The sequence below is a fragment of the Mastigoproctus giganteus genome, chromosome 9 (genome assembly GCF_048544385.1).
Source record: "Mastigoproctus giganteus isolate SK-2022 chromosome 9, ASM4854438v1, whole genome shotgun sequence".
Lineage (NCBI taxonomy): Eukaryota > Metazoa > Arthropoda > Arachnida > Uropygi > Thelyphonidae > Mastigoproctus > Mastigoproctus giganteus.
Window position 1 is genome coordinate 217,783,027 of NC_143583.1, and position 14,259 is coordinate 217,797,285.

Genomic DNA, 14,259 nt, shown 5'->3' on the forward strand with positions numbered 1-14,259 from the left:
CCATACATCCTGAATCCTCTTCACTGTTTTAAATGCCAGAAATATGGCCATGCACACCAGGCATGCAGAGGTGATGCCATCTGTCCTATTTGTGGATCAAAAAGATCATACACATGCAGAATGTCTAGCTGCAGTTCCCATTTGTCACAACTGCAAAGGCAGTCACCCTGCCTTTTCTAAATCATGTGAAATATGGAAAACAGGTAGGAAAATACAAAGTAGAACATAAAGTCACATATCCTGAGGCAAGCAAACAAATAATATTGACCATGCCTAGTCCATCTTATGCCTCTCGAACCCAAAGTTTTCATACAACTGCAATTCAAACAGATGTGTCAATACCGCCGAACGTCTCGCTAGCTAATTGGGTTAAAGCAACTTTATCAACCACTGGAAAAGATAATTCTAAAACTAAAACCAGCAATGCCACCAACACCCCAATTAGTATTCCAACTGATACTCTGACAGTCTCAAATTAACAGAAAAATTGAAACCCAATAAAGACTGAAAGGACACTGATCTACCCATCAACATTATGGAAGTGGATATACACCCAAATTATGAAGAACCTATCCTAGAACTCCATGCCAATGACGCTATGGATACTGGGTGTCCCTTATTCCCAAAAAAAGACCGGAAAAAATGCCCTGCATACAAAAAATAGTCAGATGAATCATCCTCAGCCAAAACCAAAATAATGCCTAACATCATACAGTGGAACTGTAGAGGACTAAGCAGCCATTCTGATGACTTAAGGGATTTAATCTCTCAGTTTAATCCCATAGGTATATGCCCCCGGGAAACATTCTTGTCACCCCAAGTTTCGCTGAAATTCTCAAATTATATAATATACAGACGAGATAGGAGCCCAGAGTCTCCTGCCCACGGAGGAGTAGCCATTCTTGTAAATTCTAACATACTATCCAGACCGATCCAATTAAGAACCACCCTAGCCAAGCCGTGACAGCTCGGATTGCAGTTTGTATTTCAGTTACCATTGTTTCGATTTATATTCCACCATCTCTACCACTTGCCCTTTCAGAACTTGACAACCTCATTACACAACTCCCAACTCCAATTTGTCTTTTTGGTGACTTTAATGGACACCATCTATTGTGGGTATCAGCTACAATGGACAGAAGAGGCAAGTTGATTGAAGAATTTATAAATAATAATGATCTGAATTTATTAAACTCTGGATCTCCTACTGCAGGATCCAGAGATCCCTGCAGGATCTCTGGATCCTGCAGGGATTGATACTTAGTCCAACACTATTTTTAATCCGAGTTAGCAGCATAACATGATATATCCCAAAAACTGTTGAAACTTACATGTATGCAGATGACCTTACCACTTCCTGTCAGTCTCAAAGTATGAACACCATCGAATGGCAGCTCCAAATTGCCATTACCAAAATACAATCTTGGACTGCACGGAATGGCACCGACTGTCAGAAAAGAAATGCACTCTCACTCACTTTTGCAAGAAATAAGCTCTCCATCCCAATCCAGAACTACAAATAAACAATATTGCAATCTTGCTTGTTAGTTCCATTAAATTTCGTGGACTGATATTAGACAGCAAGCTGAATTTTCAAGCTCACAACTCTCATTTAAGAAATACATGTCTAAAGCTTCTGAATATACTGCGATCAGTCTCGGCTATGTCATGGGGCGCTGATCAGTATACTCTACTGCATCTTTATAGAACTTTAATCCGTTCACGGCTAGATTATTGTTGTCCGGTCTATGACTCTGCCACACTACTTTACAATGTCTAAATGTTATCCAGCACAGTACTCTCAGGACTTCTCAAATCCAGAGTTTTTATATCGAAGCACATGATCCTCCATTATATCTTCGTAGGAAATCATTACTGCTCCATTACGCTGCTAAGATCCAGAGTCTTCCCTCTCATCCCAATTGGGAGTATCTTTATAATACTTGGTGGGATTTGTTCTATGAGAGCAAGCCAAATGAAAACAGACCTGCTTCACTCAGGATTAAAGAGCTTTCTCAGAGTTGGAATATCAATTTAAGCAATATTTTTCAGGACACAGCTGCACCTGTTCCACCTTGGACATACGTTTCTGCCTCTCATGATACATATTTTCTGGAGTGGTGAAGAATACTGCACCTTCCTTTAATATCAGTCAGTTGCACTTAGCTCACACTAATCTGAACTCCCGTGCCTATGAAATCTATATTGACAGATTCAAAACAGCCAGTACAGTTGGTGCTGCTGCAGTTTTTCCTTCTCTTATGGTTACAGCCTCACTATCATTAGCGTGCAGCGTCTTCATAGCCGAATTATATGCCATCAAATTAGCACTTAGTAAAATTATTGAACTTTCCATCTCACCTGCCATAATTTATACTGACTCCCTCAGTGCTGTTTCTGCCATAAGGAAGAATTTCTCATCTTCTAATCCTACCTTGAAACAATCATTCTCAGCTATTTTCCTGCTGCGTGTCCAGTAAGTCAATCAGTTTTTGCTGGATCCCTGACCATTCTGGGAAATGAAAGTGCAGACTTCGCAGCTAAACATCCTCAACCAGCTGTCTCAAAACATCCTCGGGTTCCTTACACTGATTATAAGCCTGTTATTCACAAAGCAAGTTATGACAACTGGTCATAGATCTGGAAAAAGAATACTGACAGCAAACTATCTATCCAGTGGATCGACACTGAGGAAATCCATACTGGCGATCGTTGATCAGAAGGAAGGTTTCTAGGTAGTTTAAGAATTGGCATTTAATTGCTTTCTCCATTACTTTAGAAAGAGTAGAAGTAATTGCAATAGGACGATAATTGGATGGGAGCGATTTGTCACCCTTTTTAGGAAATGGCTGGATATGAGCAAATTTCCGAGCAGAAGGAAAACACCTTTGGAATAAGAAAGTGAAAAAAGGCGGCAAAGAACAGGAGTAAGTTCAGGAGCACAGGTTTTGAGAACAAGTGGAGAAATACCATCGGGACTTGTAGCTTTCTTAGCATCAAGATTCGTCAAAATCCTTCTGACGGAAGACCACAGGAGGCATTGAATGGAGCATGTTGGGAATGGTGGGAGGTGTTTTACCAAGATCATTAATACATGAGTTGGAAGAAAAATGAGATGCTAGCAGGTCAGCTTTATCCTTGGCTGAAGTGACAACAGAACCATCTGGTTTGAACAGAGGTGGGAGCAGAGATGGGCAAAAGTTGCGGCCAATAGCTTTGGCAAGACACCAGAATTCTCGGCTACCATTAGCACAAGAAGCAAGTTTTCTACTCTTAGCCCGTTCAAACTCTAGTTTGGACTGATTAATAACTGCTTTACAATTTTTGCGAGCTTTGGTGTAGGCAGAAAATGAAACTGGAGAATTAGAAACAAGCCAATTACGATATGCAACATTCTTCTCTTGAAAAGCCTCAGCACATTTATTGGAAAACCAAGGTTTATTTAAAAGATGAGATTTTAAAGTGGAGTGTGGGATAAAGGATTCCATTCCTGCAAGAATAATTTCACTGACACATTCTGAGCAAACGTTGACATCAGAAGTTCTGAAACAGTAATCCGACCAAGGAAAAGAAGAAAAGAAGTCTTGCAGGTCATCCCATTTTGCATTCTTGTAATGCCAAACAATACGAGGTTGGGAATAGCCATGAGATAAAGGTTCCATTGGAGAAGAGACAATCACCAAGTTGTGATCTGAAGTGCCTAAAGGACCTCTCACATTGACCGTGTACTTAGAAGGGTTGTTTGTGAGAAAAGGATCAAGCCTATTGGCTGTATGATTAGGATTGTCCAGTATTCTTGTAGGTAAATGAACAATCTGTGCAAAGTCATTAGTAATTGCAAAAGCCTCAGCATCTCGACCAGCTGGGTCGGTGTGACTTGAAAATGGAAGCCAGCTGGAGTTGTGAACATTAAAATCACCAAGGAAAATTACCTCACTATTAGGAAAGTTGGACTGGAGAAAGTCGAGTCAAAGAGAGGAAGTCAAAGAGTTCCAAGTGATTAATGGAGTTGGGAGAATGGTAGAGACAACAGATGAATTTGACACAATGATGTAGAGAGATTTTAAGCCAGAGAAGATCAAAGAGAGGAGATTCCAAATTGCCAAGTCTCTGACAGGGAATATCAGAATGGATATATGCACAAAAGGAATCATACAGCAAATAATTTGGCCATCTGAGATGAGCAGTAGTTGAATCAACCGATAACTGAGATTCTGTCAGAAAAAGTACATGGGGTTTGGCAGACTGCAAGTGGAAATGGACATCGTTGAGAATAGAATTGAGACCACATATATTTGTGAAATGAATTAGGAAGTGCTTGGGAGGTTTAGATCTTTTTGCAGATAAGCTTGCTCTATTAGTTTGACAATTCATTGTGTATTCAGTGGTAAGAAAAAGTGGGTGGGACATGCTGTATGAAGTAATGAAATTTTTGGATGTGGTACACACGGTAAGAATATACCCAGATCCTTGACATAACGTGGCCTCGACAATGCTCCCCCGCATACACATTACTCGGACTCCCTCCAGTCACCAACTGGCAGAGTAGAGGTAGCAAGATTATACACTAGCTAATCCGGAAGCCTCCTAGAGAGTTACCAATAGGTTCGTTCCGGTGTACTAACTAGCAGCCGGCCAGCCTGCGAACACCGTTTTAGAGCTGTACCCTTGAAGTGTAAGGAATATTGGATCTCGCCACGATGTTCGTCATAACCTCAAAAGTCATCAATCATACTGCACGATGGAAGAGATAGGGAAGGGTTGACCGGAACTTAGTTCTAGAGACTAAACATGGGTTCCACCACTTCAAGCCTCCAATAAGCAAAGTGGGGGTATTGCACCAGTTGATGAGAGTCATCTACCACCTAGTACTGCCTGGTAACATAGAGGGGCGGCATTCCTCCATGTGGTGTGGGTGCCACACCTCGACCCCTGCTTACGTTTGTTTCACACCTGCGTGGTCATCCACCATGTACTTGTGCATGGAGGTTAAGTGTTACTACTGCTAATAAATTTTGATTAGTTTATTTGAATTGCAGCTTGTTTTTAGATAGTAGAAATGTCTTGCCTAACTTGTAGCAGTAAGCAGCAAATTTCAATGTGATAAAGAAAAAAGTCTTAATTTAATTGATAATTTTCAGTTGAATTAAGCCATGTATAGTTTCATACTTTTAACTTAATATTTTGATGTTAATTTATACCAAATGTAAAATCTTTCATTTTCAGCATGAAAACAAAGTGAACAGCGATCCCGCTAGAAGTCAGCATTTGCAAACCGGTTCCCGAGGCAGTAGGATGGACGAGTATTCAAACATTGAACTGGCCGACATGCACCTCGCGTATGGAGCTGCGGACTGTAATGGGCGCGCTGCTCTGTGCTTGTACCAGGAACGTTTCCCGCACAGGCGTTCTCCTCATCATACGATTTTCGCACGTGCGCACAGAAGGTTACCTGAGACAGGTAGTTTCACGAGAGGTACCATGAATCGAGAGCGAATGACAAGGACGCCAGACAATGAGGAGAATGTCCTATGTCTTGCAGAAGGCAATCCGAGTATGAGTACTTGAGCGATAGGCCAATGATTGGGTATTTCCCAATCCACTGTATGGAGGATACTGTCAACAAACCAAATGAGTTCATACCATCTGCCACACTTCCAATCATTGGAGCCTGTGGATTATCCACTCCGGAGGACTTTTGCTACTTGGTTTCTTCAACAGAGTGCGGCAGACAGCGCATTTGCTGCATCTGTATTGTTCATGGATGAGGCAAGTTTCACAAGAGAGGGAACCTTCAATCAACATAATGCCCATTTGTGGGCTTTGGAGAACCCCCATGGTACGCGTGCAACTCAATGCCGTTTCTCTGTCAATGTTTGGGCCGGCATTGTTGGAGACCACCTCATTGGACTGTACCTTCTGCCCCCTTGTCTGGACGGTACGGCATACTTGATCTTTGTACAGCAAGTCTTGCCCAAACTTATTGAAGAAGCACATGTTCCTCAGTCGTTGCGCTGCTCAATGTGGTTCCAGCATGATGGGGCTCCGCCACATTACACCAATGACGTCCGCCAACACCTAAACATTACATTTGGACAGCATTGGATAGGTCATGGTGGTCTGGTTCATTGGCCTGCTAGATTGCCAGACCTATCATCCCTGGACATCTGCTGGGGTCAAATGAAGACATTGGTGTACGAGACCCCAGTTGATTCAGTTGAAGACTTCATCACTCGCATCTCTGTAGCTGCCGGAGAGATTCGAGACACGCTAGGAATCTTCCAGAACGTTAGGGATTCCATGCGGCGGCAGCGGCACTGTGAAGCCTGTGTGACTGCTTCTGGTTGAACTTTCAAGCACCTTCTGTAGCATGGCTTTTTGCCAATGTAAAACTTGTCATTAAAATGATTTCTGTTACACTAACGAGTTGCTGTTTCTGTTCTTTTTCTTTGCTTCTTTGTTCACACGACCTCCTGCATGACGAAGGCATTTTGGACCCTACAATGCTATGTGATTCCGATTCGTCTTTGTGCCCCCTACACCTCCTGCAAGTTTGTCGCACTGGTATTAATACATAATATTAATACATATTTTTTAACTAAAATGTTTCATTAAAATCACTTTAGTGATTAAAAATTATTCATTCAAAATTTAAAATCACCCTGTATATATATATATATATATATATATATATATATAGAGAGAGAGAGAGAGAGAGAGAGAGAGAGAGAGAGAGAGAATAGACTTAATAAAAAAAGAGTAATATGGGAGGAAAGTAATAAATACTATACAGTTGCAATTAAACTAAATGGCAATAAATTTGGAGATTTTCATTTCAATTAATCACAGACAATGAAAAAAAAAGTAATTTTTTAAGAAAAAAAAATCAAATGTGCTTGAAGTGTATGAGATACATATGTTCATAACTTGTTATATAAGTTTTCGATACTACATATTATTCACTTTTTTTCTTCTAGCCAGGAGAGCGAGGAGCAACAGGCGAAAGAGGATCTCCTGGTCTGTCGGGACCTGTAGGGCTGCCTGGTCCATCTGGGCCTTCTGGAATTCCTGGAATTCCAGGAAATAGAGGACAACCTGGAATGCCTGGACTTCCTGGTCCACCTGTAAGTATCTTAATTATAAAATAAAATAAAAACTTTTTAAAAGCAGCTGTTCTGTTTTCGGGAAGTACAATATTAATACATATTGTTTAACTAAAATGTTTCATTAAAATCACTTTAGTGATTAAAAATTATTCATTCAAAATTTAATTGTAAAGTTGTTTATTATCAAATTTTAGCTGTATGCTTCTAGTTATTCAAATGATAATTACAAATTGTTAGACTTCTTTATAGGGATAACTCACCTCTGTAGATCAGCTGATGAGACTTTCATGCATGAAGTGAAGAGCTGGGGAAAGCAAATGGTATGGGGGAACCATCAAGAAGCACAGCCTACCTGACCTGCACTTCAGTAGAGGTGTGGTTTATTAAATTACTAAATATAAAGTAACCAGAAGAAAAGGAATATTAATATTTAAAAAGAAAGAAGTTTTAAAAAAACATAATGGCAAAAAGAGCACCAGTCTTTTTGGATATGTTGTATTACCATATGGATGCTTGCAAAAGGCAGGGGCCCCGAGTGCCAAGCGATATTAGTGACCACAGCGCCTTTTCATAGTGATTATCTGATACGCTTTACTGTATATACGTTTCTCCTGAGTTTCGCAAGTCCGTTAACTCTTGAGCATTATAATTGAATAGATCTTTCAAATTATATAACCCAGAAAGGAAAGTACCTTTCTTTAACCCCCTTTTTTATTTTTCGTTAATACTAACCTTCACTTCGCTTGGGTCACTAGGCGGCACCGCTCTTGCCTCCACGTGGCGGGGCTGGTAACCTGGGAGAAAAAGATAATCTCCCGGGGCCAAAAAGAGCACGTCATGAGTAAATCAAACTCAGACTTATCTGGGCTGCCAGATGCACCCCAGACATCAAAAAAGAAAGATAGTTCTATTACAGGAACTTCAAAACGGCAGAAAACTGACTCTGACATCTATCCTTCTCCAGCTTTTCTAATCATGCACTCAACTGGTGAAAATGCAATTGGCAAAATCTCGCCATTTAGAATACAAAAGGAATTAGAAAGCAGAGCTGGAGCTCCTAAGTCTGTAAAAAGACTTAGGTCAGGAGATATTCTGATCGAGACCTCTAATAGTAAACACTCAGAGCGACTCTTGAATATTAATCTCTTTGCTGGAATACCAGTTATTGTGACACCCCATAGATCACTGAACACCTCTAAAGGAGTGATCTCTGATTGGGATTTAATAGATGTGTCCGAAGAGGAGATGCTTGAAGAACTTAAAGAAGAAGGCGTTATACAGGTCAAGAGAATTTCCACCAGAAAAGAAGGAGTTCTGACTCCTACACGCAATCTCATTCTGACCTTTAATACACCACATCGCCCAGCATCCATTAAGGCTGGATATCTGGTCTGTAATGTCAGACCTTATATTCCAAATCCACTACGGTGTTTCCGATGTCAGAAGTACGGACATTCCCAGACAGCTTGCCGGGGAACTCCTGCTTGTGCAAAGTGCGGGTCAGTTGAACACAACTGCGAAGCCTGTACTGCTCCCCAACCGATATGCCCAAACTGCAAAAAAGATCATCCCGCTTACGCTAGAACATGTGAACGCTGGAAAACTGAGAAACTTATTCAGATTTATAAAACCAATCATAACGTGTCCTACCAAGAAGCTAAGCGAAATATCTCACCACCAAACCTTGCAAATAGATCTACGTATGCTCAAATCACCAAACAATTCCAATCAACCGCATCGCAAACTGAACTAACAGTACCCCCAAAAGAGTCTTTCTCGAACCATGTAAAAACACTGTTCAATGCAACTCAAACTCAGGCAGTCAATACGCCTGTTTCTATACCAATCGAAAATCCCCACTCCCCGGATGAAGGGCACAAAGAAAAACAAATCGTAACTTCTGCTCACCAACAGGAAATGGATACTAAGGAAATACCCACAGATGACCCCGTCCTACACATTTTTGTAGAAGAAGAAATGGAAACAGAAAGGCCCTACTTTCGAAAGAAAGATAAAAACAAGAGTGAAAAACAGAGAACCTCAGCACCAAGAAAACGATCGGAAAGTCTAACTAGAGATAAACAATGAACACAATAATTCAGTGGAATTGTCGTGGTTTCCGTGCCAATATTAATGACCTGTACGACCTTACCTATAAATATACACCAATATGTCTCTGCCTCCAAGAGACATATTTCAAACCTCAAGACACACCAAAACTGTCTCATTACAATATCTTTAGAAAAGATAGAACCGTTCAAAATACTGCACATGGTGGCGTAGCTGTTATAACAAACCCACATGTTCCCGTCAAACAGGTCTTACTGAACTCTCCCCTCGAGGCAATAGCGGTCCGTGTAGCTGCTGACATCCATATTACAATCTGCTCCCTATATATCCCACCAAGCCTTTCCATCCAACAAAATGATCTAAACAACCTCATAGCTCAACTCCCCACACCTTTCCTCATTCTGGGAGACTTAAATGGTCATCACACACTATGGGGTAACAACAATATAGACCAAAGAGGAAAGCTAATTGAAAAAGTTTTAGATGATAACAACCTTCTCCTTCTAAATGACGGGTCACCTACTTATGTTCACCTTCCTTCTGGAACATATACTGCAATAGACTTATCTATCTGTTCAGCAACTTTGTATCCTACTCTAAAGTGGACGGCAAAAAATGATCCACTGCATAGTGATCATTTTCCCATTACGATTGAATTACTGAATAAGCCCTCTTATCATCTTACTAGAATTCCTCGGTGGCTAATTGATAAAGCAGATTGGGAGATGTATAAAAAATTAGCCAAACTGGATCCTGAAATTATACAAAAATCCCCAACCACAGAAGTGATTGAGTATGTCACAAAAACTATATTACATGCAGCAAGAAAAGCTATACCAAAATCCTCCTCAAAATTACCTGAACACCCAAAAATCTGGTGGAGTGACGAATGCCGTGTAGCAAAAAGAGACCAAAATAAAGCTTGGAATACTTTCAGGCGCTATCCAACCACCGCTAATCTCATTCAGTTTAAACGTGTTAGAGCAAGAGCGAGGTACATTAGACGCAGTAATAAAAAGGCCGCTTGGATTCGCTTCACTTCAACCATCAATCAAGCAACTCCCACACATAAAATTTGGAAAACAATCAGGAAAATGAGTGGTAAATATCAAATGACACCTCAGCCTATCATGGAATGGAGAGGGCAGAACATTTCTGACCCTACCCAAATTGCCAATATACTAGGAGAAACTTTTGCCAAAACATCAGCAACAGAAAGTTACATACCAGCTTTCAGAAGATTCAAAGCAAATTCAGAAAAACAAAAGTTAAACTTTTCTTCAAAAGCAGAAGATCAATATAACCTACCATTCACTACCTACGAACTACATAGAGCCTTGTCAACATCTAGGCGTAGCGCTGTAGGACCAGATAATATCCATTATTCGATGATACAGGAACTAAGTGCTGAATCACTGCAGTCACTTCTTGATCTGTTCAATAGGCTCTACCGGGAAGACACATTCCCTGAACAATGGCACCACGCTACAGTCCTTGCATTCCTTAAACCAGGAAAAGACCCGACAAACCCTACTAGCTATAGACCCATTGCCTTGACCAGTTGCCTTTGCAAAATTCTTGAAAAGATGGTGAACCGTCGACTGATATGGTACCTGGAAAATTTAAATCTCTTACATCCTGCACAATTCGGCATTCGACAAAACAGATCAACACTAGATATATTAGTAAGACTAGAGAATTCCATTCGGAATGCATTCCTTAGATCGGAACACCATGTGATGGTTTGCTTTGACATCAGCAAGGCCTATGATTCCACTTGGAAGTATGGAATACTCCGCGAACTACATCGCCATGGACTTCGGGGCCATCTCCCGATTTTCATACGCAACTTCCTAGACAAGAGAACTTTCCAGGTTCGATTTAAAACTTCGCTGTCCAGACTATTTTTCCAAGAAGAAGGAGTTCCCCAGGGCTCTGTACTCAGTGCTACGCTCTTTATAATTGCGATAAACACCATTGCTGAACAACTTCCGAACACTATCGATAAGGCACTGTTCGTAGATGACCTTAGTATTTCTTGCCATGCGAAAAACATGAATACGATCGAGAGACAATTACAAGGGGCAATAAATAAGATCAGTACATGGGCACAAACCAATGGTTTTCAGCTTTGTTCTGAAAAAACGTTGTGTATCCATTTTTGCCGACAACGTAAATTGCACCTACACCCGGAACTACAACTGAACGGAAAACCAATAGCAGTTCAACCCAGCATACGATTCTTAGGAATCACCTTAGATCATAAACTTACCTTCCTGGAACATATTAAAAGACTAAGAACATCCTGCCAACAAAAACTAAATATCATCCGGGTTCTCTCAGCAACAAAGTGGGGAGCTGATCGCCTTACCTTATTACGGCTATACAGATCTTTAATAAGATCAAAACTTGATTATGGGGCCCCAGTATATAGCTCAGCAAGGCCTAGTGTCCTTCGCTGGCTTGATCCTCTCCATCATAGTGCAATACGCATTGCTCTAGGAGCATATCGCACGTCCCCAATACATAGTCTATATGCCGAAGCTCACGAACCCCCTCTCTCTATCAGAAGGCAACAACTTATATTACGCTATGCATATAAAGTTAGATCTATGCCTGAACACCCAAATTGGGAATTACTTTTCAATCCCCAACACAGCAGGTTATACCATAACCGCCTTACTGCTAACAGACCGTTAGGTTTAAGAATAAGACATCTTCTAGAAGAACTTAATCTGAGTCTTGATAATATCGCAAATACCCCTCCACTACTCCTTCCACCGTGGAAAATTACTCCACCTTTATGTGATAAATACCTGCATAAATGGGATAAATCTGCACTACATAAAGAAAATTTCTTGCAATTGTACCTTGCAGTGGTGGAGCAGTTTCCAAACTTCATTGTTGTTCATACAGATGGGTCAAAAAATGACACCCACGTTGGAATCGCCGCAGTTTTCCCGAACATAACATTAGCCTACAAACTGCCACATGAGTTCAGTATCTTTTCTGCTGAACTAATGGCAATTCAGGTTGCACTGAAGCATATCGAGTCCTCCAATATTGAAAACAGTATAATATTCTCTGATTCTCTAAGTGCACTTCAAGCCCTGGAAAACATCATGAACATCACCCACCCAGTCGTTAAAGAAATAACAAACTCTTTATATACCTTATCTGAGCTTGGAAAAACCATACACTTCTGTTGGGTCCCAGGACATATGGGAATTACAGAAAATGAATTAGCGGACAGTGCCGCAAAAGCGGCCGACTTACCACCTGACGTACAGTGGAGAGTTCCACATCAAGATTATAGACGAATAATACAGGAAAAATGCATGTACCAGTGGCAATCAACATGGCAAAACCAACTTGAAAATAAGCTTCGAAGTATCAAGCCAAATCTTGAGCAATGGCCTTCAAGCCTCAGTGCAATTCGAAAACATGAGGTAATACTAGCTCGTCTCCGAATAGGTCACACTAATATTACTCATGGTTATCTTTTAAGAGGAGAGAATCACCCCCAGTGTGATCACTGTAAAACAGTGCTTTCAGTAAAACATATCCTTGTGGAATGCAAAAAATTTACAATAGAACGCCAGAATATCTTCACTCCAGCCACTACTGAAGACCCACTAACTCTTATTTCACTTTTGGGCAATAAAACCAATGTCTCAAAAATTTTTACCTTTCTCAAAGCGATCAATATATACCACCTCATTTAGCTAGTCAAAAATCAGTTTCCTGACTCTCGATCCATAAAGAAATAGCATAAGTATTAACCTATGTATGGCGCACTATGGCCATAGACGCCCATGCGCCAAAAAAATCCCCAACCAAACAAACAAACAAACAAGCAAAAGGCAGGGATTATTTATATATATAACAGACATTGAAAAAGTCATTAGTTGGTCTGGCACAGTGTTGGAATTGTTTGATTTATATTTAAATATGGTTAATGCTTCTGCAGTACAGTTTATAGTCATTTATTTTGACAAAAATTTGGATGTTGTCTATCACTGTGTGTGTTGCCAAGCTTATGAATAAGCAGAGACAGTTCTATTAATCCATCCCTATATGGATACTGTATTTGGCAAGGTATGCACACATGTTTGAGATGTTACCACAGCCAACAGGTAGTTGATTGCTGGAACAAACTTCCATCTGTTGTTGTGAAAGTTGATAGGTTAAATAAATTCAAGAAAGAAGTGGAGGAACTTTTCAAGTGAATTGATGGGTGAAATGGGAAGTTTTTTTTTTTTTTTTCCTGATACTGTATAAGCTTGCTTTCTTCCATCACATGCCTCTACTAATGCTAATATCAGAGAGAAGTGGATCCTCCATATACGGCTGAACGGCATTGTTGAAGGGCATCCTGTGTTATTTAAGCCACAAATGAGCACAGGAATGAAGACAATGGTGGAGTAACAGGACTAGAATAATGCCTGTATGCAAGAAAATGTCTTTAATCCTGCAGGTCAGTGAGCTTTCGTATGAAATAGAAACAATTTTATTGCAATATTCCAAGAAATAATTCTTGTGGGCAGAGATAAGAGGTTGGAAAACACAAGTAACAAGCTCCTGTATATGTGGGCATAGCCCTTAGTATGGAATGATGAACATAAAGATTGCAGCTCTTGTTACAAGTTGGCCTCCAATGAGCAAATTTTTTTGTATTTAAGACTTGCATGTACAGGACAAACTTTTTAATTTGCATTGGGTTGTGAGTTGAAATGCAGGAATTGGGCAGACTTCATGGGCTTTCTGTATATATGTGTACATATATACTTTCTGTGTACTGTTATCCTTGTTTTCTAATAGTTATACTTGAGACCTGTTATTGGTCTCGAATACAAGGGTGTAATTCACTTGTGGATTGAAATGAGTTGAATTAAACAAGGAAATTGTCACTGAATCTGGTAAACAGTTACTGAATCTGGTAAATATTACACTTGCAATATGGAGTTAATGTTGTGTTTTCGATGCAGTCATATAGATGTCAGAGATTGGGGCTTATATGCCCTAATCCCATTGGGAATCCAGAAATTTGTTTTCATGTAAAATTAGTTGGTTAAATAGCAGA

The 14,259-nt window shown here is 40.2% G+C and overlaps 1 protein-coding gene across 2 annotated transcripts in view; it reads left to right on the forward strand.

The window, feature by feature from the left end:
* LOC150081124 (uncharacterized) overlaps nucleotides 1-14,259 on the forward strand; it is a 1,253,880-nt gene that overhangs the window by 1,121,873 nt on the left and 117,748 nt on the right. For both annotated transcript variants that reach the window (XM_090381132.1, XM_090381131.1), the window contains exon 36: nucleotides 6,978-7,124. In XM_090381132.1, coding sequence (XP_090237258.1) covers nucleotides 6,978-7,124 — 147 coding nt within the window. The remainder of the gene's footprint in view (nucleotides 1-6,977; nucleotides 7,125-14,259) is intronic.